General features: G+C 40.8%; 1 protein-coding gene and 1 long non-coding RNA gene across 3 annotated transcripts in view; both read right to left on the reverse strand.

The window, feature by feature from the left end:
- Positions 1-4,437: 4,437 nt before the first annotated feature.
- LOC122352164 overlaps positions 4,438-26,637 on the reverse strand; it is a 52,684-nt gene continuing 30,484 nt past the window's right edge. Inside the window, exon 3 of the long non-coding RNA XR_006251860.1 lies at positions 4,438-6,529. This is a non-coding gene — a long non-coding RNA (uncharacterized LOC122352164). The remainder of the gene's footprint in view (positions 6,530-26,637) is intronic.
- On the reverse strand, positions 9,483-12,528 carry pou3f3a (POU class 3 homeobox 3a). 2 transcript variants are annotated; one of them, XM_043249731.1, is made up of 2 exons: positions 10,616-12,528; positions 9,483-10,431 (listed from the first exon to the last, which is right to left on the reverse strand). In XM_043249731.1, exons 1-2 carry the CDS (start codon positions 11,889-11,891, stop codon positions 10,385-10,387), a joined length of 1,323 nt encoding a protein of 440 aa, XP_043105666.1. In that variant the 5' UTR covers positions 11,892-12,528; the 3' UTR covers positions 9,483-10,384. The 2 variants fall into 2 exon arrangements, with proteins under 2 accessions (XP_043105666.1, XP_043105665.1); XM_043249730.1 differs by having other exon boundaries at positions 10,656-12,527.

The raw sequence follows: 26,637 nt of genomic DNA on the forward strand, positions 1-26,637 counted from the left end.
GATCCAAACTCCTACACTTACATCTGTCCCTCATCTGGTGCTCATTTATCAGCTCTCTTCACAGCCCTAGTCGGAGACAAACATCTCTCTCAGGTGTGGGTGAGAATGAGGAGAGGCGCAGGTATTAGTCAGTGTTTTGCGCCATCTAATCTGCGATCGTAATCAGCGCAGCCACAGTTCCCAAAGTCGGTCGCTGGCTGACAGCTGCGTCTCTATGACAACTGTCCCTCTAGAGTTTGACCGCAACCCAGCCACTTAACACTTCCACCCTCAGGGGGGCCTAATGGACAGGTGCCCACTCCCTCTCCGTATCTCCAGCTCCGAGGTGCCATTACACCTCCTGCTGTTTTAACACTGTCCCTTTTCCCTGCCATCGTACATCTGGCGAGAGCTGTGCTTAGAGTCACTTTCACTTAGACACGACCCCTCCTAACGAGTCCATTCATTAGCCGGCGGGTAAAGGGAGAAAACGACTTGAGGCGACGAGAAATCGAAACAAATCGGCGGGCCGTATCAATTAGGGGCAATATTTCTGCTCTGTAATTGCAGATGTGATTAGAGGCAGAGTGCTGGCCGAGGAAGTGTAATTCACCATTTAACAAACCACTGAAGGGACACCTGCCTGTTGTGGCTGCGTAGGTTAATCATTCCTGCACTCCTGTAGCTTGTTTGCACGGTTAAAGGACATATGCGGACATCTTTGCCCTCAGCTGGAAACTCATTAATGACTTAACCTGTAGCACAATCTCAAACAGAGGAACCATGACTGCATACGTCCATGTGAAAACCTGACTTTCACAGTTCAAAGCTTGAACACGTTTAAACGGCTAGTTCAAACTCGCTTCAAAACCCGTATGCCTTTCTTTCTCTAGTTGTGGTTTTGTATCTATGTTAACTTCATGCGATTGCTTATCCTGCTTTAAGAGGCCTTTACTGTGTTGTGCATGATTCAGCATAATCAGGGGCCGGTTGCATAAAAGGTTAAGGGGTGAGCGGGATTTTTACCAAGTACGGCAATTTTTTTTTAGAAAATAATCTGTTTTAGGCTTATGATCAGGGTTTGGAGCTACTATACCCTTGCTAATCGGCTATCATTTCACACAAAATAAATTATGGGTAGGGTTAGGTTTAGGGGTATAGACCGAAACCTGTATTTTTGTATCAACAAAAGATGTTGATCCAGGAACATACACTGCTTTGGTAAATCAAGATGACCGTGGTTAAAACTAGTCTTATAGGGTGATCATATTTCCCGGAAAAATGGCACATATGGTCACCCTACTTTTTTATTTTTATTTAAGGCTGGTCGTATTTTTTAATTCAGTTACATAAAAATGTTGATCAGTCTGAGTTGAATCCAAAGATAAGATCGATTACCCTTCAGCTAATTAGCTAGGCTAGTTCTTAACACATTGTCTTTACATAGAGGCTAAGTTTATGTAACTGGCCCCTGCTTTATATGTAAGCTAAATTTTGTGACGAGTAAACTTGCTCAGTAGCTCACCTGGTACGGCACTGCACTTGTGCCACAGAGTCCTTTGAAACACTAGGCAAGATTAACGAATTTAAAGACTTGCAGACGAATTTAAAGACAAACAGCACGTTTGTCTTTTTTTGTTAATTCTATCAGCTAGGTTTAGTGGTAGGTTCAAACAGCAGTAGAGGATTCATCTTTAACGCTAGTCATTGGAAATTTAATTTCCAATCTGCCTACATACAATTTACCAATGTAATCAAACATCATCAGATTAACGTTCGTCTGTTTAAAATGAAATGGGAGACACTTTTAGCGCCACCCACTGGACATAACACTTTAACAGTGTCTTGAAGAAGCAGTTTAATCTAAACCTGGGTGGGAAACCCCGAAAACACAGTAAATGTCATCATTATAATCTGTGTGCTTCATTTAATGTTTTTCAAAGTCACATGATAGCTTCAAGGCGAGTAACTGATCAATTTCTCAACATCTCTTTCAAAACCTACAAATGTGCAAATACTGCTTTCTTTGCAGGCTAATGAAATAGTGACTGTAAGTGCTATACATATATGTATGTATATATATGTGTATATATACCCACTAATGGAAGTTGTTAAAAAATCTTATAGGCCTATTCTAAATATATACAGTGAAAAACAACACATCTGTGCTTGAAAAACAACAAAAATAGCTGCACGAGGCCCATCTGGATTCACAATCTTTCACTATCAGTCTTCCTCTGTGGTCTGGTGGCTTAATATGAGCATTTATTCTCTTCACTGGGCATTGCCCTCGCATTCTCGAGCAGCTTCGATGGCTTGAGTCGTGGATTACAGATCGCTCTGAACATCATGCCTAAATGTAATTTATTCAGCATAGCCTCTCATACAAATCCCTGTACAGATATTCTTACAGTTTGTGGCCTATAAGACCATAATTAAACCGTTATGCTTTGTCGGTTGCTACAAATCCAGTTTTAGACTCACACGGATGTTGAGATGGCTTTGATCAGACATATTTGATCTTCAAAAGATTGTTGAAAGAATAATTGAATTATAAGTAGGCCTGCTCTATGCAACATTCATTCCATGTATTGGTGAAAAGTTCATGTTAGATGTTCTTGCTGAGGGAGGACATTAAATTGCTTTCACTGTAATTGAACCGGAGAGGTGCACCGAAAGGAAGTGTTAATCTTGATAAATCATCTCTATGATTTAGTGATATTTGACTCGATTGCAAAACCAGTAGGGGGCGGTGAAGATCAGTTTATGGAATTATCACCGTGACATAAAAACAATAGAAACCAGGGATCTATTTTGCACATTAAGCGTCGATACGATGAACTTGTTAATTCAAGCACTTCCGCTTCATCCGAAACGTCCGGCCCTATCAATAACACCACCTCTGCTCCATCTGGTCGGTTTTCAGTCAAAAGCTATTTTGTTAAACGGAAGGAATTCATTGCCCAGAAAACACACAAAGATAAATACTCTCATATACACACATGTGGCAGACTTCAGATGCGGCAGGTGAAACATGAGCCCGTGAGACTCAGGAATGAGACAGGAAAGAGCCACATAGACTTCCTCTCCCCCTTCCCATGCAGCCAAAGTGCTGAGTCTGAATATAAAACAGTAGCGCTGCCAGTCTGCTCCACAGCAGTCTGCATTAAGATGAACTGGAATTAGCAAACACGTTAAACCAGTAACAGCGGGGAAAAGGGTGTTGTGCATTGTTATTTGCATTTTTAGCTCAATCGACAGTATCAAACATAATAACTCAATTAATAATGATACGAAAAAAGAGTTGTAGTGAGGCATTTCCGAAAGTAAATAGAGCTCAATTTTAAAGGCAAAAGCATAAATTGGATATATATATATATATATATATAAAATCAAACAATAACACTATATAGAAAAATATGAGTTGCTTTTTTATTTTTATTTTAAAATAATAAAATAATAATAATAATAATTTTTTGACAGCATCTGAGTTTGCAAAGCACTTACTCCAGTGTTCATGTCACAACATCATTTAATATGAAATCGTTCTTCTGCAGTTTCCTTATTATCCATTTTGAAAATAGTTGTCATAATATTTGTGCAAGATACTTTGATGAACAGAAGCAGCATTTATTTTAGCATTTAACTGTTTTCTCTAACAATGTAAAAGTGTTTGCTGTTAATTAAATGCAGTGTTGCTCATGGATTTTTTTTCCAAGATAAAAAAAAAAAGACTATATATATATATATATATATATATATATATATATATATATATATATATATATATATATATATATATATATATATATATATATATATATATATATATATATATATATATATATATATATATACATATATATATATAAAATAAACTAAAAATGCTTTTTGACTTATGACAACTTTGATTAACTTTTTTGATCCACTTCAAATGTTGACCACTGTGTATATATATATATATATATATATATATATATATATATATATATATATATATATATATATATATATATATATATGTCATTCATTTGTGAATTGGTAAATGTAGGTGCTATGTTGTCATGACAAGAAAGTCTGTGAGTTACATAGAACAATTCGGTAATACATTTTTTTCCACACCAAAATCTTGTTGACACATTGTTTATATCAACTGTTGAAAAGTATTTTAGCGTTTATGAACTGGCCCCATTCACGTCCAGTGAAAGTGCCTCACTGCACTACTAAAAAAGGGACGTTTAAGATCACAATGAGTTATTTTTTTCAACATTGCGTCACGAATGCTGCTGACCGAGCTTATTTCAAGAAGGCGAACAATCGCGATCGCTTCAGATCTCGTCTTACTTCAGATTACACAAACCCTAGACATCTTTTGAAGTGTCTGCCACCGAACGGCCCCGCAAGGCTCAGAGGGCAAGAGGGCAAGACTGCTGGGGCGAGAGGGTGGGAACAGTTCAGCAATCAACACACTTCAACCGGACTGCAATTCTCAGCAGGCCCAATCACGTTAATCAGTGTTTGTTTCCTGTAGAGCTCCGAGTCTGGTGTTGCAATGTGGCAATAATTAACAGCAAACACAGGATAACAGAAACCCCACTGTTATAAATATGACATCTGAGAGAAAAATCCGCACCGGAGCGTGCGACAGCAGAAAAAAAAAAGAAGGACCGCAAAAAGGTGGCACGAGTTTGTGTTTATTTCCGTTTAGGTGAATGTGTAGGAACTATAACGCGTTGTGTCACGGCCATGCGTGTACATTGTGTGTGCGCGGGAGATATTTTTCCCTCTCTGCCGCCCTTATCGTGGCGCTTTGATACAGAAGCCCTAATGACTAAGCCAGAATAGCAGGATTAACACATGATGCATAATAACAGTCTTGTGTTCATCACTTCTGAACAAGGTTTGGAGAACAATTACCAGCAATTAAACCACCGCCAGTTATTCAAAGAGATAATTACGTCCTTGGTGTATTGCATCAATTAGCTACTTTTATTTCAGCCCGTAAACTCTCCTCTACGTCGCATGTGACATGTTTGGAGAGGATTGAACAACAGGAATTCCTGCACTTATCCCCCAACGAGTACGGTGAAACACGAGCGCGGAGAAAGTGAAAAGTATCCTCTCATCTATGAAAGGATTTTGTTGTTCAGCCGTTTTGTCGCCCGTAATAATAATAATAATAATAATAATAATAACAACAACAACCACGTGGTCCAAGGAGAAATCTCTCTGAAGTGACAATTTGGATTTGACATCCCAACCGAATCCCGCTCGAGAACGGCAGATTAAAAACCAAACAATCCCGAATATGTATCGAGGATGATTTTCTCGAGCTGCCAAATGGCTCGTCGTGTAGGCCACTCGTGTATATTGAATTCAGCCTCCGCGACGGGGCCCGGGTGCATACTGTAATAGCATTTCAGGAGAGGCCTGCTGGGGCCGTTCTCCGACGCCCCGAGACCTTATTCGATGGGTTTAGGGCTACATTTTTTCCATTCTTTTCCGAGGGAGATTGAGGCTCTGAGAGCTTAGCTGAAATTCAGATGCGTCCTTGAAGAGATATGGCTTTGTGCTTTTTGATGACCTCAATACAATTCCGACTCAATCCGTTCAGACAAAGATTTGACCTTAACAAATTGCGCCGTGACTACAATGAGTTGAATTTAAAAGAGCTTATGCTCGAAAGGGCTCTTGATAATGCGTAAGTGTTCTTCAGAATCGGCGAAAACACGCCGATGCAAATATTCGCGGCTGCGTCGCGCGCGTTCTGGAAAAAAACGCTAAACGAACATGTTTGTTTTTTACGAAAACACAAAGGAGCTGGGACGAGAAGCGGCGGCAGATTTGGCTGGATTGTGATGTTTCTTTTACCTTTTTGGGGGCCTCAAGGGTATAATGGCTAACTCCAAATACCTGTGTCCAATTGTAAGTAATCTATTAAACCACAGAGCCTACAGCTTATTTCCCCTCTGCTTCACATCCTCCAGTTAATGTGATAGCTACAACAAAAGCAGAAACACCTTTCACCTCCTGTTCTCTGCTTGTGTCTTTCACTCTCTCTCTCACACACACACACACACACACGCTCATATCCATATTTAAGGCCGTTGCCTGTCGAATTAACTGCTCTCATTCTAAACCGAGCTGGAAAGTGCGTTAGACTCGCTTAGAATCTCTAATGCGGAGATTTAATGATTTAGGCTCCGGCGCTCTGGCCCTCGGCACGTGTGGAGTCAGTTTTGTTGCTAAGCGTTCGAATGCGCGCCTTCGGCCTCCCGCTTCCTCAGGTTCCAGGGGCCGGTCGGAGGCAGCGATGCGTCGGCCGTCGGCCCCCCGTACTCCTCAATGGGCAGGCTCTGACATGCTGTCACCTTGGCAACTGCTGCCAGGGTAATGCGGCTGGCGGGCTAACTGACCTCGGCTGGCAGCGCGCCACGGACTTGCAGCAGGTGTGTGACAGCGAAGGTCCCTCGGCCCGCTAATCCAGCCGTCTTGTATAGCCCCCGGACGCTGCTCAAGCACATCTACTGGCCCGAAGGTCTGACGGGAACTGTGAGAAAAGAAAACGGTTATGCTGCGTATAGCGAGACGCGGTTCGATCACTGGCTTGGTCTGGGGAGAACAAAAAAGCAGCTTTTAAGAAATTAGAAATAAATACATCACTAGGAATATTCGAATGACATCTCTGTATCTCTAACCTTGCGTACGCCAGGTAAACACGTGCAGCCGAATAGCTTCACAAGAGGCATTTAAAGATTAGTCTTAGTTGTCATTACTCTTTTTGCATTTCTAATTTAATATTATTTATTTTTATTGCATTACTGTAACCTGATTGTACCATTTTAAATAAATCATATTGGCCTATCCAAAAAGGAAATAAAGACTGCAGGCCTTTTTTTTCCTATTATAATTCATGTTGTTTTAACGGTACTGTTTTTATCGATAACACCGTTTGATATTGATACTCAATTCATGCAGGAGGGAATTCCAAAAGATGGCGCTAAAGAAATATGAGAGATTCCTTTTCTGTGGTCCTATGCATTTGAGTAAACGTAACGCTTATAGTTGTGATCTAAAAAAAGGAATGCAGAAAAAAGGAAAAAACATTTAAATACGACTTGATTTTAATTGTCACACCACTTTTATTTACACAAATTTGACTCTTGAAGAAAACTCCGAGTTAAGGGACGTTTCTCTAATTGTGACCGCAGTGTATAGCTCGCGCGTGAAAACTCACGTGGAACATATAGCAAATATCAAATATAGATATATGTGGAAATAAAATTCGTTCGCGCACCGCAGCCTGCGTGTAGCCTTTTACGCGTGCTTATTTATTTTTAACACTTCTAGCGTGTTTTATTTGGTGTGCTACGACAGAAATAAGAGGCGATAAATTGTCGTATTTGCAAATGTAAATTTTTTTATATTTCAAATTTTTATATTTGTGCAATTCAGGGTCTAAAACACTAATATAATAATAATATAAAGAAGAAGTCATTTTGATCACATCACTCGGAATCCGTTACCTTCGTTAGTTTGAGTGAGACCGTGCAATGTCTTTTCACATTTGAAGGTTGGTGTATTAACTTTGGAAGCGTTTGGAATTATTTCGAATATATTGCAAAACTCAAAATTAAAACGAGTTCAGGTCAGCCTAATAAATCTCTTTATTTTCATTCATTTTATCACTGCTTGCCATAGACTTTGGGATAAAAAGTGCATCTTAGACAGTTTTAGACAGGAACAGAAAGCTTTACAACTCCGTTATTCTGGGTGCGCGAGCAAGGCTATTAACATCGAGTATATTGCACGAAGGGTGGGGCGCGCGCTTATAACCACAGGTTGAATTTCGTTGCCACGCAACGGATGTACGGTAAATCATCCGCGAAATTTAAATCTTCAAGAGAAGAACCGTGTGTTTGGCTGAATAGTCACCGCCGCACAAAAGTTCTCCGGAAAAAAAAAAAAAAAAAAAAATCAGCTGCACTCCCAAGTCTCAACAGAAGCGTCGTTCAGCTGGAAGGTTAGTGTTGCGCCTTAACTGAAAAGAGTGCGAAGCCAGCTATTTCAAACGTAGCAGAAATGAATACAAATGGGGGGAAATTGCCAAAGTTGTCTTGATGAAAATTAAGGGCCAACAGTTGCGCTGTTCCCCCAGCAGAAACGGTCGGTTTACAGAAAAGAAGAAGAAAAAAAGCAATTCGGTCGCACAATCGTTTTTGCACGCTTTTACGTTGCAATCTGATGGAAGGATCTAGGCCCTTTTGCACTCGGAGAGCTACGTGGCGAGCATACGAATATCCATGCATACAAATTCACTCCCGCTTTAGAGCGTGCACGGAATGGATTCCGAGTTACGTCACTCGCCGAGCGGGACGCTCGTGCTTCTTTCAAATTTAAATTTGAAAACAAATAGAAGCGTTTTACGAAATGAGCGTTCCCTAAATCGAGCCAAATAAATCAACTGTTTGCTGAAGGCACGCTAATTTAATAAGGTGTATCTGAATTGCGGTTCTCTGCTGCGATATCGCAGTTGTTTTGTTCAGTTCGTCCAGTTCGGCTTGATCAAAATGACCCGGATTAAACAATAAAACGATGTCCTGGAATTCTACGGAGAAGGCGGGAAAGGGGTTGTCTGAGGCAATGATCACGTCGCTGGCAAACGTGATTTATCTGTCAAATACTTATTAAAACAAGGGGGAGAAACTAAGAAACTTTCAAGGCTTTCTAGTGGCAGTACTAAATATGGAAATTATTACTCTGCTTTAATGGGAACAAGAGTTTTGAAAAGGGAGTGTAGTAATCTGAACACATTCACGTGTCTCCATGATTTATATTAGACTGTGATTTATACCTAGAGACATTTCTTTGTCTTTTTTTCTTTTTTTTGAGGAGCAACAAGGCCTCAGAATGTTTTGATAATTTATATACTCAGTCGAGAGGAAAATAATGTAAAACTAAACAGTGTATGTAATAATGGAATAATGCATAATATATTACTGGTAGAGCACGAAAACAGCGCGACTCTGTTCAGGTTTGGGACACTTCACGAACCGATTGGAGTCTCGGGAAATCTTTAAGTCGGAATAAAATGAAAAAATGCATTGCAGTATTTGTTTTCGCAACGACGACGTGCGGCTCGTCTTTGCTTGATATACGCCGTTGATACAGCAGACAGATAAGTAGGCTATATAGACAGTTACAAGTCACGATAGTTTCTTTTGTTATTCAAAGGAGCAAAAAAAGCACACGCTAACAGAAAGAAGAAAACGAGACGACGAGGAAATATGACAGCGCAAGGTGAAACATTTGGGAAGTTCTCACACTTTCATATTTAGGCCAAGGGTCAGAAGAACAGCCTGCGTTTCAGAAACTGTCTCAGCATTTGCCTGCACGAAATGTCACACAAATGAACGTGCTTTAATTTAGCACGCAGTTTCAACACATAAACAAAATGACGAAAGGAAGGAGGGAAGAAAGAAAAATAAAGTTGCACCGATGCGTCTGAAAGCTATCAGATTTATTGTTCTCATTCACTTCTCGCTGAGTCAGAACTGAACTTAAATAACAACCACGGGGGGAAACGGTTTGACAACGGTTTGTTTCAGCTTCGTCAATGTGCTCGTGTACAATATCCGTATATAATAACAAGTGTAATACTAACAGTATAAAATATAATCAATATTTAAAATGGCAGGGGAGGCCTACAAGAGATGCTACTAGGTCGAAAGTCATCACAGCGCGCGACGAATCTGTCATTGCTCCTGAAAATATTTTGAAATTGATTTTAGTTGAAAAATATAAAGCAAATCGTTTAAATCAACACAGAGAATTTATATTGCCAAATTTACACAGACTTGTTATCAAAACCCACCAAAAAAACCTGCCTAGAAAAAGCAGTGAAGAGAGGGCAATATCCACGATTATTCAGCCAAACAACAACAAAAAGAGTTTACAAGGGGTCGGCTGAAATCTGAAAATAAGTGCAGCTCGAGAGTAATCAATCTTTTTTTTTTTTTTTTTTTTTCCTTATTTTTTTTCTTAAGAGTTTTCTCTGTGTAAAAGCTATTCACGGAAGTGTGGTCCACAAAAATACTATGAAATAGAAAAGGTGTAGTTTGTTGCACGTAATGCTCCAAGAAGCAGACAAGACGATTCCGTTTTGTTAAAATGAGTGATATAATTCCTGTGCGTAAAACCGGTACGTGTCCTGGGGTAAATTCTTCCGCTGTTCGATATTTAGTGTTCGTCTGCGTCGGTCCGCGTCCTCGGGAGTTCTTTCGTTAAATTTCAATCCGTAAAGTCTACGTTGGCTTTGGGCTGGTTCTGATTTGGGTGTCAGTGCACCAGAATCTCCTGGCCGTAGGAGCTCGCGGTTGTTGTCACGTTGTGGTTGCTGTCCGGTTCATCTTTCAAACTTGCACCTTTTAAGTAATCTACCACAAAACTCCCCTGAAACACAGAGCAAACAGAGTCATTTATATCGTTAGGGACATCTTTTTTTTTTTTTTTTTTTTTTTTTTTTTTTTAAAGATTTTAGCTTCGGCTTCTCTCGTAATTTACATAGAATATTTGTGATATCTTGCTGACTTGAAGTGTGTATAAAATGATTTGTTCTATGTCTCAGTGAACATACGTTTGCAGTCCATGGACGGAGGCGGTGTGTCTGCACTCACGTTGCCGGCATGGCTGTACACGTCCTCGGGCGTCTGAGGGACCCCAGGCGGCGTCATCCTCTTCTCCTTCTGCCTTCGGTTGCAGAACCAGACCCGAACCACTTCCTTTTCCAGCTGCAGGTTGTCCGCCAGAGAGGATATCTCCTGCGCTGACGGCTTGGGGCATTTCAAAAAATGGCTCTCCAAGGCTCCCTTCACGCTCACCTCGATGGAGGTGCGCTTCTTTCGCTTCCTGCCTTGAGCCGCTATTTTGTCGATGCTGGTGGGACTGCCCGTGGTCGAGTCGGCCTCCTCCAGCCACTTGTTCAGCAGCGGCTTGAGTTTGCACATGTTTTTGAAGCTCAGCTGGAGAGCCTCGAACCTGCAAATGGTGGTCTGCGAGAAAACGTTTCCGTAAAGGGTCCCCAGCGCTAGCCCGACGTCGGCTTGAGTAAAACCCAGTTTGATCCGACGCTGCTTGAACTGTTTGGCAAACTGCTCCAGGTCGTCGGAGGTCGGCGTGTCCTCGTCCGAGTGCGAGTCGTGGCTGTTGACTCCCGCGTGGTGCTGCTGCTGCTGGTGGTGGTGGTGGTGGGGGTGCTGCTGCTGATGGTGGTGGTGGTGGTGATGGTGATCCATCTCTGGCGAGTCTCCTCGCATCAGCCCGGGGTGGACCAGGCTCCCGGGAGGGTTCAGCATCCCGTTGACCGTGAAGCCACCCGGCTGGGAATAGATGAGGGACTGCTGGGACTGCTGCTGTCCTCCGGTGATGGTGGGGATGTGGGAGGCTGCGGTGCCACCCCATGCGCTTTGGTGCGACTGGTGAGCCCCTAAATGCGAGGCTCTGTGGTGAAGCGCGGTGCTGGAGTGCAGGTCGTCTCTGTTTGAGCTGTTCTTCACGTCTTGTTGCTGTGGGCTCCCGGCCATGCCGACTGGGCTGGAGGACCACGGGGAACCGGCCTCTGCCGCCGCGGCGGCTGCGGCGGCGGCGGCCGCGGCGGCCGCGTGCGGCAGCGAGGTAACCCACTGATGGGCATGGCTCAGCATGTGCCCCCCGTTACTGGCCGCCATGGCTCCTTGCATGAAGTCGCTCTGCACCATCTTGACCGCGGGGTCTCCCCGGTAACCTCCCGACACCGATGTTACAGCACCGCTTCCCGGCTGCATGCCACCACCTCCGGACTCCGAGTGCACGATCGAGGCTGACGAGAGAATGCTATTGCTGGCCAGGTAAGGATTGGAAGCCGCCGTGGCCATCCCCCCTCACCACTGTGAACAATTCTACTTGTTATTCCCCCCTCCCCGTATCGCCGTAACTTTTTTCCAAGCCTCGAAGGCACGCACTATTTCATGAATTATTCAAGCTGGAAAAGTATGCGCGGTATTTTGATTTGGTCCACCGACGGCACAGCAAAAGATGGCCAAAATATATCCGTCAAAACCTCCTTTTATCAGAAGCAAAAGGAGACACCTCCCGCGCAGAAATCCACATTATGCACGGAAGCTGTTTTCGCGATTGCATTCCGTCCTCAATGTCATCGTCTTAAAGACCAATTACGAAACCAAAAAAGTCTTGTTCGTTCTCCTTCGCGTCAACTTCTCGTGACGATTACACAAATCCCACACCGAACTTCATCGCGCGCGCTCCTGACCCGACGAGAAGCCTTATCAGAAGAAGACGCTCCTTCGTAAACTTCTCTCTTGTCCCGCTCCCTCACCGAATCTCGCCTCTCACATTTCTTCTTTTCATAGAGTCCATCTGACGGTAATCTTCGACACGTTCAACCGCGCACAGCTCTATTAAATGCCCGCGCAACGGAGAGCCTTCGCCGTCCTCGCTCGCTCCGTTCCTCTCTCTGAGCGCGAGAGCACGCGAATGTTTACGTTCAGCCCCCGCGTGCGCACACCATCCACATCCCTCACCCAATTACCGCGAGGAAGTTTCCGCGAGATTGATGCTCATTGGATATCCTTCGGGAGAGTGACAGATCTTAGGGCGCAGCTAAGAAATCACGTCAAGGCGTTGCAATTTGCTATGTCTAATTTGGATATGTCAACATACGAATAAAAGTGACTAGACCTTCTATCCGAACAGGAAGCTTAGTTGATATCATTTCAGTGGGCTGCACCGCGTTATTGGCGTAACGACGCTATGGATGCTTTGTTTTTGTCACAGAGGCAATTATTGGGCTCCTTTTCGTCGGCCTTTTGTCTGCAACAGGCATTTCAATTGTTAAAATTAATTTCTACCTATGATAAATTATGATTGCGCGTGGTATTTGGCTAGTGGGCATGTAACAAACAAACAGGGAAATCAGAAGAGAGATAAAACAATGCAAACAGATTAAAAAAAAAAAAAAAACCATGAAGCAATCCATCTTTGGCTCAGGGGTACGAATGAAGTAAGCGTAGATTAGATTTATATTCAGAAAATGTATGTAATCTAATGTTACCAACGTGTAAGAAGTGACCGTTTAACGCGTTTTATGGTTTATTCAGATTTATTCCAAGAATAAAGCAGTCATTTCAAAGCACGAGCCGTGTAAACTTTTAAACTGATTTATTTGTTTGATTGCTGGTACAACGAGCTAAAAAAATATAAAAGCAAAGCACAAATAAACACAACTGGCGTAGACTAATAAACACCAACTATTTTATATTAATCAGTTTCGGTGGTACCTCTGGTACTTGAACATATGAAGCCTTTAAAATGAAAAAAGAAGCATCTTAATAACCCCCGAGTGGTGATTTATTATTATTGTTGTTTGTTTATTTGCAGACCGATCCACCCCTGGAATAGCCCACACGTAACCTATTGTGTGGTGTCTAGGACAGGGACACTCGTGCACTGCGAGCGAGTTAGTGCTGATTTTCATTTGCATAAATTTTCATACGTTTAAGTGAAAATAATAGCGGAGCGGAGGAGAGCGGGATTCACTCGAGACGGGGCGAGAGAGAGAGAGGGAGCTGCGCTGGATTCGTTCCCGCGGTAAGAGATAGACCCCTCTCCCTCGCTCTCTCCGTCTTAATGTTTGTTTAAATCGCGAAAAAAAACCCGTCTACATCAAATTTAAGAGCCGCGTTGCATCGCGCTCTCGCGAAGTCCGCCGCGAAACGCGTTTCTGCGCAGCGCTCGTTCTCCAGCGAGGGCCTCGCGCTCGCCGGGACAGCCTGCACATTCAGAAAATCACATTATTTGTACAAAATAAACGCGGTTTTGCTCGAAGGCCAGCAACGGTAGCGAATGCATCGTGGCACGAGGATGCAGAGGGTTAAATGACATCAACTCTCCTTGACAATTTCATTAAGCTTCTTAGCTTCTTAAGCAAAGACTTCCAGGATTTTATATCATGGACTTAAGGTAGGCTTCTTATTTATTTATTTATTTATTTATTTATTTATTTATTTATTTATAAAGTCCCAAAGATATAACGAATTAGTTACGAAAAGGTGGTTAATCGAGTTTTACTCTATCTGCAATTTGAAAAGAAATAAGTTTGTGTAGTTTTTTAGGACCAGCTGGACACGTCACGTCTGTTTTTCCACAGCAGTCCGGTCAGATTTAAAGCTACGCGTTTTAATAACTCGTCTAGTTGCTTTATTTTGCTGTTTGGAAACGGGCTGTATGAAATCAGTTAAAATATAAAACTACATTGATCAATCAAAAAAACAAAAAACGCGTTTTGTCAGTCAGATAATTGCCGTAACAGCTTTGTGAACTCATTCGCTCCTGCCTGTAAGTTTCTGAGGTGAACTAGTCTGTCAGCTGGCATGGGTGCGTATAGATGATCCATCAATCACTGTCCGGCAAAGTCGTGTTTTAACAATGGCTCAGTGTGTCATGCGCAGATTAGGATACTTTATTTCTTGTTACGCCTTCACTTTGCGCACTAATTGACGCGTTGTAAAGAAAGGTTGTTTTATGTTTTACTTGGGGTTAATGTCGAGTTTTGCATGAAAAGTAGCCATGAAGTAGAGAGGACTCTTTACACCGCCATGACTGTGTTTCAAAATAATTCTTAAAAAACTTTATATATATAATTTGCACTATATTGGCTACTTTATATATTAACTTTGCACTTGATTTTTAATTCAGTTCTGTTCTTTTATAGGCCTCCAACTTACAAACTTTTCAAAAAATTCTCATTTGTAATTTTTAATAAGCAGGACTACATTACACTGTCTTTAAATACCCGATAAATTGTTAACATACGTATCTAATATAATCACTGCCATTCCTAAGTTAGAAAACCACCCAAGGCATTAAAAATCTAAATCTTACTGGCGCCGTATCTAAAATTATAAGGTACCACGTTAGACTGTATTTCCAAAGTTTCTTAAAGTTGATGCGCTTTACTTGTTTACAGAAGTAAATAAATGGAGACTTTTAATAATCATATCAACTAACTATATTCTGACTTAGTGAGGTCTAAATAAAAGTTGTTGGTTAAATGATGAAAATAAGTTTCCCTCAAATGATTCTATTGCCTGCCCTACACACACACACACACACACACACACACACACACACACACACACACACACACACACCTATTTCCCCCAGTCCCTGTATTACATTAATCAAAGCACATATTTCCCAAGGGAATCCACACATGGATCACAGTAAATCCTAGTGAAATTGAATCACACAGAGGCCTAACTCAGCAGCCCGGCCGTTATTTTCCATACATATTTTTGAGTGATTTCTTGTAAGAGAAAACATGGGAAATATTTACATTCACTACTAAATAAATGGGCTTCCTAGCTAGACACAACCAACCTCATGTCTCCCCTTAAAAGCAGCAGCAAAATTACGCCTAGCTTGTGTTGCTCTCTAGGCTAAAAGTGAATTTGTCACTTATATTTTGTTGAGGCGCGCGATTAGGAACGTAACGTGATTTCAGATGCCTCACTGCCTCGTTGAAATGACGTTACAGAGATGTCACGAACATTTCCGGCTCTACAGAGCTGAAACTGTTCGGTCTGAGGAAAGTTTCAAACGTACCATGCTTTCTCCTGCAAGTGACTGCAATTCAAATCTCTTTTCCCCCTGCAGGTAAGAGCAAGTCCCTCTGATAAACACAAGAGACACAAGGCCTTCTTTCAGTGAAAGCTCCTTTATAGGGGCGGGATGGCTAGGATTATCTTTCCTTCTGTCCTCGTCTCTCTCTCTCTCTCTCTCTCTCTCTCTCTCTCGTGCGCCATCTCAACCGGCTGAGCATTCCAGCAATGTATAGAAAGTTGTTTTGGACAGATGTTTACATTATATTCAGGACATGACCCCATATTGCGCGACGCTCCTAGGCGTCAAAAGCGACCGGCTAACCCATTGAGAGATTTTAATAATTTCCTTCAAAGAAAGAACACCACAGCACCTCCGCAAGGCTCCAGCAAAGGTGTTATTCGGCCGCGTTCGAGGTTTTCTCCGGGTAAAGCTCAAACCAGCTGGAGCAAAAATCACAGAATTGTCCTCTCCTCCTTTATTTCTCATGTGCAGCATTTGCATTTTACTCAGCTTAGCAAAAGAAATAGCCTGCAGCGAGAAAACTCTATCCACTATGCATATAAGAAAGAAAGAGAGGGAGAACGCCGGAATAAAAGACGTGAAAAAGAACACAGACGGGCTGACTGAAAGGAAATGAGAGATAATCTCAACGCTACTGTCCATTTTTCCAATGTAGTCGCAAGCCATCATCCGTAATGGGAAAAATGCATCAGCATGCGCCGCTAGACGAAGTGCAATCCACACGTTCTTTTGTCACCTAACCACGGATATCTTCACTCTACGGTCTTAAATAGTCTTTTGATGGTATCTCGAGACCAATTTACAGATCTTCACCATTATTACCATAGAGCAGACGCATTATGTCGGCCCGTCTTCGGGGAAGGGGGCATTCTCAGGGAAGCGTCTTCGCGTGTTACCTGAGGACACCGCAGGCGCGTTATCGTCCTCAGACCCTGCCAACTGTACGCGTCCCCATCTCTCCTGACAACTAAAGGGACCCATCACTGTTTCAGCCCACAGAGAATGACTCAAAGGGCCTTTAAAGTGAGTAAAACCCATTCTCTTTAATTCTGATTACACTCTGAAAGTGTCTTTAGCATGTGGCGGCTAAATTGGGCTATCAGCGCTAAGTAGCGGCGGGGAAGAAAAGAGCCAATTATGCCAGTCAAAGCCAGATGATGATTCTCATCTTCACTCTCTCTAACACACTCACACACTCACACACAAACAAAAGAGAGGAGAGGAATATGTGTCTTTTGTTCTAAAATACAGAACGCATATCGCTTGACACACCTTTCACAGTATTGAGAGACACCTACGGATCCACGATTTCACTCTTACTGACTTCATAATGAGCCTCTACATCTGTTTAATATAAATAGCCAGAGGCTGTAAGATATAAATTCACATCCACAACAATCAGAAATACTTATAGTTTAAAAATAAAGCTGTATTTTCTGAATCGACTGTGTACTTTGTTTATTTCATGCACGGCGGATGACTCAAACCCTATCAGATGTTTATTCGTGTGGGATAAAAGCAGAACCTGTAAAACCTTCAACAATGCAGTAAGATTTAACTTAATTCAAGTGACTATATCCTGAGGGTAATTTGTGCCAAATCTGAGCTTCGCGGTGCCTGCATGATTAATGTGCATAGAGGAGTTTATCCCTTCAAACACATTCGCTGTTTTGACAATCTTGCATTCTTAGAATAGTAAGGTGCTGTTTGACTAAAGCACAGTCCATTAACTCCTGATACACTCCGCTGGATGTGTCGTGGATCTCAGTTCACCTGCTTCCAGTGAACTTTTACGGGCTCGGAAGGGGTGAGACGCTTTGCAATCACAACATTAGGACACTTGGAAAAAATGGCTGAGAGGACTGAAGTTTGTTTTTCATTCATCGATGAGAGAGAGAGAGAGAGAGAGAGAGCGAGAGAGAGGGATGTACTGTGTCTTGTATGAAAATCCATCAATCGGTTTACCTCAGCACACACTTGAAGGGAGAAGGAAGTTGCTGGCACGCCGGATAATAACAGAGATATCAGATTAATCATGCAACGTATATTGAAGCTTGACACAGATGATAAAAGCACATTACCTCAATGAAAAAAAAGTACTGCAATTGTTACCTCAGGGATGTGTTTCTGCTATGAAGGTTTGTTAGTGTAACTTAATTGGCAGGTTGATTAAGTCTGAACGAAATGTTTAATGCGTGTGTAAAAAGTTTTGTATCTGAAAACGAGTAACTCTTCAATAAAGTCGGCCGTTAGTGAATCTTCAAAAGTTTATGTTTGACTGAATGTATGCTCCCTTTGAACAAATACCATTTAATCTATATGACTGTGCTTAAATACACTATAAGAAATGCTAGAAAAAAAAGAGTTCAGCATACGTTTTTTACAAAATGAAAAACAAAAATGAAAGACATAGAAAAAGCTGCCAACAAGGGTGGCAAAAGTGTAAAGTAAGAGGTTGGAAAAGCATCTTAACAAGCTGGTTGAGAGGATGCCAAGAGTGAGCACTTTGAAGAGTAAATGATTATTTATTTAGTCGTAACATTCCTCCAATTGTGTTATCTCATAACTGTCATATAAAGAATACTAAACAACATTATTGCACATTATTATTTTTTGTGAAAGTGAAAAAATAAAATAAAAAATCGAATAATATCAATTAATTCATAGTGTAGCTCAATCATTACGTTAATGCTTAAATGGCATTGCATATTGTGTGTTCTCTGTGATATCATGCTTTTGGAGTTTTGATATTTCGTTAAATATAATCGCATTACATTTAGTTTTTTCTTTGAAAATTAAGTGCCAGATGCAAATATTTCAGAGGTACTTGGCACTTCACTACTAGCGTCAGCCATGTTGGATATATGCTGTCATAAATAAAAAGCACAATGACATATACTAGTTCGAAATTAATTTAAAAAACCTTTCCGTTGTGAACAGTGGCATAACATAACGCAGCAGTAAAAAGCTGGATCCGAGTTAAATCATCCATATATTTAAGCCTCATTTCTGATTTTTTTTTTTCTTATTGTCAGATGCATGTACACGAACTAATAAAACGTATGCCTTGAGTAAGTTGCTTTGGACAAAAGGATCTGCCAGAAGCACAAATGTTAACTCCTTCCACCCACGATTCCTCAGAATGTCGATTCCGCTAATAACTTGGAGGCAGATTCCCAATCAAGCCGTCTCAGAGCCGCAAAACTTCTCTGAAGATCAACCGCAGTTGTAAAGCTGAACTAAAAGAAGTTGAAATAAAGCTTTCCTTCTCTTTCTCTCGCAAACTCCTTCTGTTCTGTGGTTTATTCCCCTCCCCGCACTTCTCTGGTCTTTCTTCACATCCCTTATCTCTTTCTCACAAGAGCTTCCGCAGTCTGTGGTGCTCAACAGGCTGTCACCGCTCAAACACAGCTTCATAAAAGCACCAACATCACACAGAAACAAACATACACTAACACACACACACACACACACACACTGACACACTGTATACCTCAGTAGGGAAACATACAGATACCCACAGACAATAGCAAAAGGCCTAAAGTCATGCAAAAATATTTCAGTATATATAGACAGGCATCACACATATAATTACCAAGCATATGAGTGATATGTGTTTCTTTTTTTACTATTACGTCTGTGTGTTGTTATATATTTGCCACTAACAAATACATTCGTGTCACTTTTATTATTGTATTTTATAGATACATGTAAATCCTAAAATTTAAAAATTGGATATAACACGGCAGTAAGTTACATATAACACTGCAGTCGTAACTCTTTGTTCAAAAGATGATAAAATACAACATAATTTAATGCATAAAACAGATATAATGTAGTCACATTTAATTAATATATGTTATACTTCACTAACAGTTGGTTCACAAGTCTGTAACATGATATCAGTTTATAAAAATGACAGCTAAAGGAAAAATGCACTTTTTGTTTACACCTTATTCCAACGTGAAAATATTTCTCAGCGTTTTAAAAAGATGCGTTTTTGTCATTCAAATATTATTTTTGCTTGGTACGGTATAATACTTTGGAGGCCTGTGTCAATAGTGTCAAGATGTTCAACTAAACGAGACTCAAGCTAAAATATTCTCTCACAAAACTAATGAAAAGATTGTGGAGCTGAAGTTGTCCTGACAATGTGATAGTGGTTCAGAGTGTCAGCAGATGGTCTTTGTAGTGGCTGAAGATTCTTGTTGTTCTAACACTGATTGTCCTCAAACTGAATGTTCCCCACATCCTAATGCTAGAGGTTCCAGATGATTAATTTCAATGAAGCAGAGTAAAGTAGTTTCACAACCGATCGCGTGCCGGGACATCATTGGTAATTTCAATGATCTTTAGTGGAATGTCTTACTGAACACAGGCCTCTCAGGACAACCGAAATAACCACAAAACACGAATGTAAAGAAGCCTTCGGGAGGCAACATGGGAACAACAAGATTAGATTTAAGATTACAGACAACAAGATTATGACTTATTATCTACAGGTACAAAAAATGACTGTAAATCCAACCCTATCTCACGGCAGTTCGTTTATATTTTACAAGGTGCTTAATTTCATTCCTCACTCATGCAAATTGATGAAATTTATGCTAAATTGTACGTATTGAATGAGCTGCCAGTTGGTTGTGAGATAAATCTGGTAAATCTCTTTTGCAGGTATTGGGCCTGATGTTGCTTACCACAGAAAATAATGTTATTTTGTAACATTTAGAAAATGTGATTGACTGAAAAAACAGTATTTCAAATCCTTAATTTAAAATTCCTAAAATGTTTTTAATCCTAAATTTTCCTATATAACAAAAAGACCCAGTTATTTTTTTGGAAACCAGGAACCAGGAACGCACGTGGAAGATTGGACTAACTTTGGTAAGTGACAAAATATTGTGCAGCCGATCTTCACTAGTTGTTTACAGAACACCCTGGAAATTTCTATGGAAAAAATAGTTCACTGCACTGTAACAATTCAAGCAATAACCTCCATAGGAAGTGGACAGGGATGCAGCTTTTAAATAGGAGAAAAAATCAAAATAATCCAAAGGATTTCAATGTGTCTTCTTTAAAATGTTTTTTTTTTTTAAACTGAAGGAAGACTGCTTTGTACTTTATAAGCTACTTTATTTGGCAACTTGCATAAAAGAATATAACTTTAATCCACTAGCTTCTGAACTGTACTTTATGATACAGATAAAGATAGATAGATAGATAGATAGATAGACAGACAGACAGACAGACAGACAGACAGACAGATAGATAGATAGATAGATAGATAGATAGATAGATAGAGTTTGTATGTGCACCTGCTCATTAGTGTGTATGTGTGCATTTGTGTTCACACTCCTGCTGCTCTCTCTTCTTTGCTCCCAGTGTGTATTAAAGTTTGATAACCTGTGGACACAGGATCTTCTTTCATCTCCCTCCCTCTCTTCCTGTAGCGCAGACCGTCTGACTAGCAATCTTACCTGCAGTCACTGCATTAAAACGCTTATCCTTAAGTAGCATTTCATCTAAAGCCCATGCAAACTACCCAGCGGGCATCATCATCAGCAGCAGCAGCAGCAGCACACGCAATCAGCGCGGTTTAAGACACTAGGATTTTTCAGCGCACCAGTTTTCACTGAATGAATCTGCTGATTCGCTGATATTTGGCACACGCCACTTGCCATTTGGTCAGAAACGATGTACGGTTTTTAAAAGTTCTCGAAAGCAGGACATCTGGTGTGCTAAACATCACCACTGCCTCGTCTTCACACGCTGCAATGGCACAGCATCTCTGCTGAAACAGATTTATGGCTTGCCAAGTGTTTTCCAGTAATCCCTGCTGTGTTCCACTGGATGCTGCAGAACAGGAAGTGCCAACCTCACAGAATATCTGGCATCACGATGCCTGCGAGAAATCCTACGTAGGAATGTTAATCTTTTCTAGTATATGCACAACACGCACATATTCGCGAGCAAACATTAAAATATTTGCACAAGTGAAATTATATAAAGTAACCGAAAATAAGTAAGAGCAACAGAAGGCGTCCGAGCGAGCTTAAACACACAAAGCGGGTCAGTGTTTTCGTGGCGTATTTACAGCATGCATTTAGAGGGCACAGCTCACTCCGTGTGTGTGCTTCGCAGAAATTACCAGTAAAAACCCCTCGCCATGGCACTTAGCAGCCAGCTGGCCCTAGTAGCCCGTGTTGCCCAGGGACTGTGGAAAGCTGGGCTGGCAGAGGGAGGGCAGCTCTAGGGTAGAGAGGACTGGCAGATCCAGGCCTCGAGGGGGTACAGAGATGCTTGGAGTCCAGAGAGCAGTCACCCCGTGCTGGAGGAGGAGGACTCGGCCGGGCAGCCTGGCTCTACGGGGACTTCGCTGCTCTTGCCCCACCGCTGTCGTCTTGACCCGCTGACTCCCCATAGATGCTGGCACGTTGCCAAGCCGTAATGGCAGACTGCACAAAGGCACTCTGCCAATGTCCTGCTGTGAGTTTGTGACTGGCAATGAATATAAATCAGCTATGCGTGCGTGCGTACGTGTGTGTCTTTTTAAGCTGTTTGAGTCTTAGTCCTCTAATCCATTGAAACCCAATGTGTGTATCTTTATGAATGTCAGCTCGTATCAGTACGTTCAGCAGTTTTAGGGGTTCACGGGTGAGAAGGTCTGAACACGTTCCCACATCATCACACCCTCAAATAATTTGAGATGCAAGACGCACGTAAGTCCATGAAGATGAACTACGATCAGAACCATCTCTCCAGTTGAGAACGGCGAGTGGCTTCACGATCTCATATGCTTCTCAACTTCATCTTGCATGATGTTCGGAGACTGGCGCTGAGAAAGTCAGCAGATCACCTGTTATTTCACCACTCATAATGATTGATTGTCGTGACATGGCCTGTGATGGTGAGGAACATCAACAAAAAAACCAGCAGTGAACTCCAAAACCCAGTGAGCTAATTAACTGTGGTTTTACTTCAAAGACAACCAAAAACATGGCATAGTAACCACAAAATAACCATGGTTTTGCTGCACTAACCAAAGATTAAAGGGTTAATTCACCCCAAAATTAAAAACGTGTTATTCTTTCCTAGCAAAATGCTTGCAAAACATTCGGACAAAAAATTTCGGACCGAGTGTGCAATGACCTTTAATGTTAGCATGTTGCTAAGCGGAAGTTTATTCATGTAAATGCTGTGCCAAGTTTGATGTTAGCATGTTGCTAATGTAACGACACGATGCCTGAAAATATAAATAAACCAACAGCACAAACAAATATTGGAAAATGAAGTTAGATTTTAATTGAGATTTGTTTAAACTCTTCTCATTTTCTGAGATTTATTTTTTTTACTAAACCCAGAGTAGCCTAATGCATTCTGGAGTTACACTTTTGTTACAAAGAATGAGATGCTGTGTTGGAATTAGGGGTGTTGTGACATAATATACTGTTGGTATTGATCTATAAGTATAATAACTTTGTAAATAATCCAGTGCCAGCTTACTGTTTAGTTACCTCTCCAACATAGGAGGCTGGATTGTACCTTACTGTTGGTTGCCACCCAGCATAAAACGGAAAAAGAAGACAATGACGCAGTGGGTAGTTACAACAGCCGCACGGTATCATGTCAGTGGAGATGAAAAATGGAAATTTTTTGGATTCTGTAAAAAAAGGGGGAGTGTTAGACACCCCACTCTGCAGGAAGTGTTGATCAACAGCACGCTTTTATAGAGCTATGGTTTTAAACTTTCTTTCCACCTCGAAATTTGAGTTTGATTTAAAAAAAGAAAAGAAACACTAAATAAACTGAAACATGAATTACTTATGGCTTAGTTATTTTGCTTATTTTCTTTTTTAAATATTGTATAAACCCAGATTTTGCCATAATATATTCTGAACTCTTTTAGCCATATTAATCATGTAGTGGTAATATGATACCACGGCGGTCCTAATTATAATAATTATATTTAATTTGGCCGAAATGCTGTATGTTGTTTTGCCTGTTTTTCTTTGGTATCATGCCTGTGATGCCTTAACACTTCTGCCTATGTAGAGAACTTTGAAACAGGGCACAAATTGGGAAGGATGTCATAGCAAATATAATAAAAAAGTTACAAATGTAACAAAGTGCTCCATGGTACTACAATGTTTTTTTTTACCACTACAATCTTTTTACTTTGGAATACCATGCAAATATAACAATACTTCCTCTTTGTACAAGAAGTCAGGTTTTCGCTATTTGGGCATGCTTGTTATGTCTTAAACTCCTGCTCATTCAGTTTTACGACAAATGTAAGCACCGGAAGACCTGTTGCACTTTCAGGCTGGAATACACTACACGACTTTTTAAATCTGAACAGATTTTTGAAACACGAGGCATTTACCGACTCTGTAAATAGTGACAAAGGAAAACTGGGCATCATGTACACCACCAGACTTTTTGTTGTTCCGATCACAACAAACTCATGCAGAAATGCGCACCTTGTTGCTAAGAGACGCATGAAAAATGAAAACAAATGTGTTTGATATGTTTGATAACCTCCGATTGGATAGGATCAAGGTCGGTGACTTGACTATCATACACTAGCCGATTTTCTGTGGAATATGTCAGCTGTAATCTGCATACTGGCTCTGACTTTCCTCAGCTAGCATCAGCTTGTTCAGACCGTTGAATCTGGACAGAAAATCACATAGTGTTTTCGAGGTTTTAGTTTACAGTATACTTAAAAATATACTGGTAATATAAGGTAACTAAATGGGTTAGATTAGGTTTAGGAGTAGGTTCAGGGTTATTACATATTTATTAGGGTTACTATTACATTTAGACAGTATAAACATACAAAACAGCGCTGTAAATTAAAACTACCAGAAGATCAGATGAAAAATGTACCAAAAGTACCACTGTACCATAACAATGCTTGTTCTCTTTTGGACTTTTACCGTTGGAAAATCGTGGCGGTGTTTGAAATACTTTGGAGTGTCATGAATTACAGTGTGATACCATCATTTTTGTTAATGGTAGCTGACTTTAAGCCCCTCTTGGCACTAAAGAAGCCGAGTCCCGTTCAGGTAACAGTTCAGTAACTCAGGTGCGCGAGTGCATGCTCTTGGTGCGGTTTCTGGGAATCTTCTCGATTGAAAACGGAGTATGCGAATTTCCGCGTTCATAGCATTTGGGTTTGAGTATGCGAGAGACCGTGTGTTTGTGTGTGTTTGCCTGTGTACTCCTGGAGTGCTGGCCTGAGGCCAAATGCTGTGTCTCACTGATAAAGCCTCCAAACTTCTGAAAGCCACGCTGTGAGTGGGCCTTCTCTATCACCGTGGCAACCCCAGAACATTCCCGAGGTTTTTCTTTGCCACCTCTTTTGGGCTTTCATCATGGCATTGAAGAGATTGCCTGCCCCATCCCCCCAACTCACACACACACGCGCGCACACACACACACACACACACACTGTCATTTCCTCTCTATTTTCCATCAAAACTCCTCAGTATGAAAATCAAGAAACTGTTTGCCCAATCCTAAGAAGGGAGAAAGAGAGAGAGCTTTTTAAAGTACAGCTTAACAACTCAGCATGACACAGAGCGCATGAGAGCACTCTCTCAGTTCAAATCAAGTGCTTTTAGATTATTTCTACTCCATTTCAACTCCACAGAGACTTCAAGACACTTTCGTCGAATTTCACTTCGAGCAAAGGCGCGCGTGTCCTCGCGTTTGTTTATTGTAAATTTCTGCTTCAAATGAGCATGCTAAGCGTAATGTGCGGGCGCAGTGAATCTCGACACAACGCATTACAAGTGTGAAATAGTGTCTTCCCACCCAGACACGGTTACTAGGAGCAATGGAAGTAATTGCATTGTGTTTTCCAGAGCTCTTTCTAATGGCTTAGCATTGTTTTCATGCCTGCGCTCCCTGATCTTTTAACTTGTAGAGATTTCTCCACCGAACAAGTGTCCCCTTCTTTTCATGCGTGTGTGACCCCGTGCCCCTTCTCACACCCCCTTCCTACAAACAATGATGTCCCGTCCCACACTCGCAAAAACTGCAGCTCGGCCGTTTGTTTAGCACCGTCATCTGAGGTCGCAGAGGATATTCCACATTTGAACATTGAGGAGCATTAGGTTAATTTTGACCTACGTCGTGTATCGCATCGATCATGTACTATGTTGGTATAAAAAAACAAAAAGAAAAGAAAATCAGTTCCATTTTTTGTAATTTACAACATAAGGTGCATTAAATATTATGTTACTTTCTCAAGGTTTCCCAAACAAGAGTTCCTTGTGGAACTGCGGGGGGCTTGTGAGTTTAATAAAAAGCTAGTAATGAATACAATCATAAAAAACGTTTTTAAAAGACATTTTTAAATAACATCGATGGAAATTAAACCCTTGCTAAAAAAAAGACATATTTTTTATACGTGAACATGCATGTGTTCTGCTTAGTTATTGAAATATAGGCATGATTTTACATTTCAGGAAACTTCAAATACATATGCATTTTGCATTTCATGTAAAAAAAGAAATACATTTGTGCATTTTAAAAATTTGCATTCTTTGTGTGAATCTCCACAAAGCTGGAGTACTTTTTGAATGTATACAAGTAGTACGCCATTTTAAAGGAATCTTTATAAGATGAAAAAGAGGGATTAGGGAGAATCGATCAATTATGAATTTCTGGTAACAATTCAGAATAGAATACTCACTATGTACTACGAATTTTCCTTTAATAAATTCCTAATTTGCTCCTTATTAATGGTTAGGAAGGTAGTTATTAGGTATTGGGTATATGGATGTAGAATATGGTTATGTAGGATAAGGCATTAATATGTGCTTAATTACTACTAATAAATAGCTAATATTAAATGCTAATATTAAAAGAGACCCTAAAATAAAGTGTTATTTATTTGAATTATTTACTGCTGTTATTTGAATAAACATGTAATTAATAAAAAATTAACCATATCTGATTACGTGATTT

This window comes from Puntigrus tetrazona, chromosome 9 (genome assembly GCF_018831695.1).
Source record: "Puntigrus tetrazona isolate hp1 chromosome 9, ASM1883169v1, whole genome shotgun sequence".
Classification (NCBI taxonomy): domain Eukaryota; kingdom Metazoa; phylum Chordata; class Actinopteri; order Cypriniformes; family Cyprinidae; genus Puntigrus; species Puntigrus tetrazona.

What these genes read in the sequence shown, in the direction of transcription:
- pou3f3a (XM_043249730.1), bottom strand. Translation starts at nt 11,891, where the DNA reads ATGGCCACGGCGGCTTCCAATCCTTACCTGGCCAGCAATAGCATTCTC. An exon ending in TGTACAGCCATGCCGGCAAC is followed by an intron (nt 10,432 to 10,655) that starts GTGAGTGCAGAC and finishes TCTGTGTTTCAG; the next exon opens with GGGAGTTTTGTGGTAGATTA.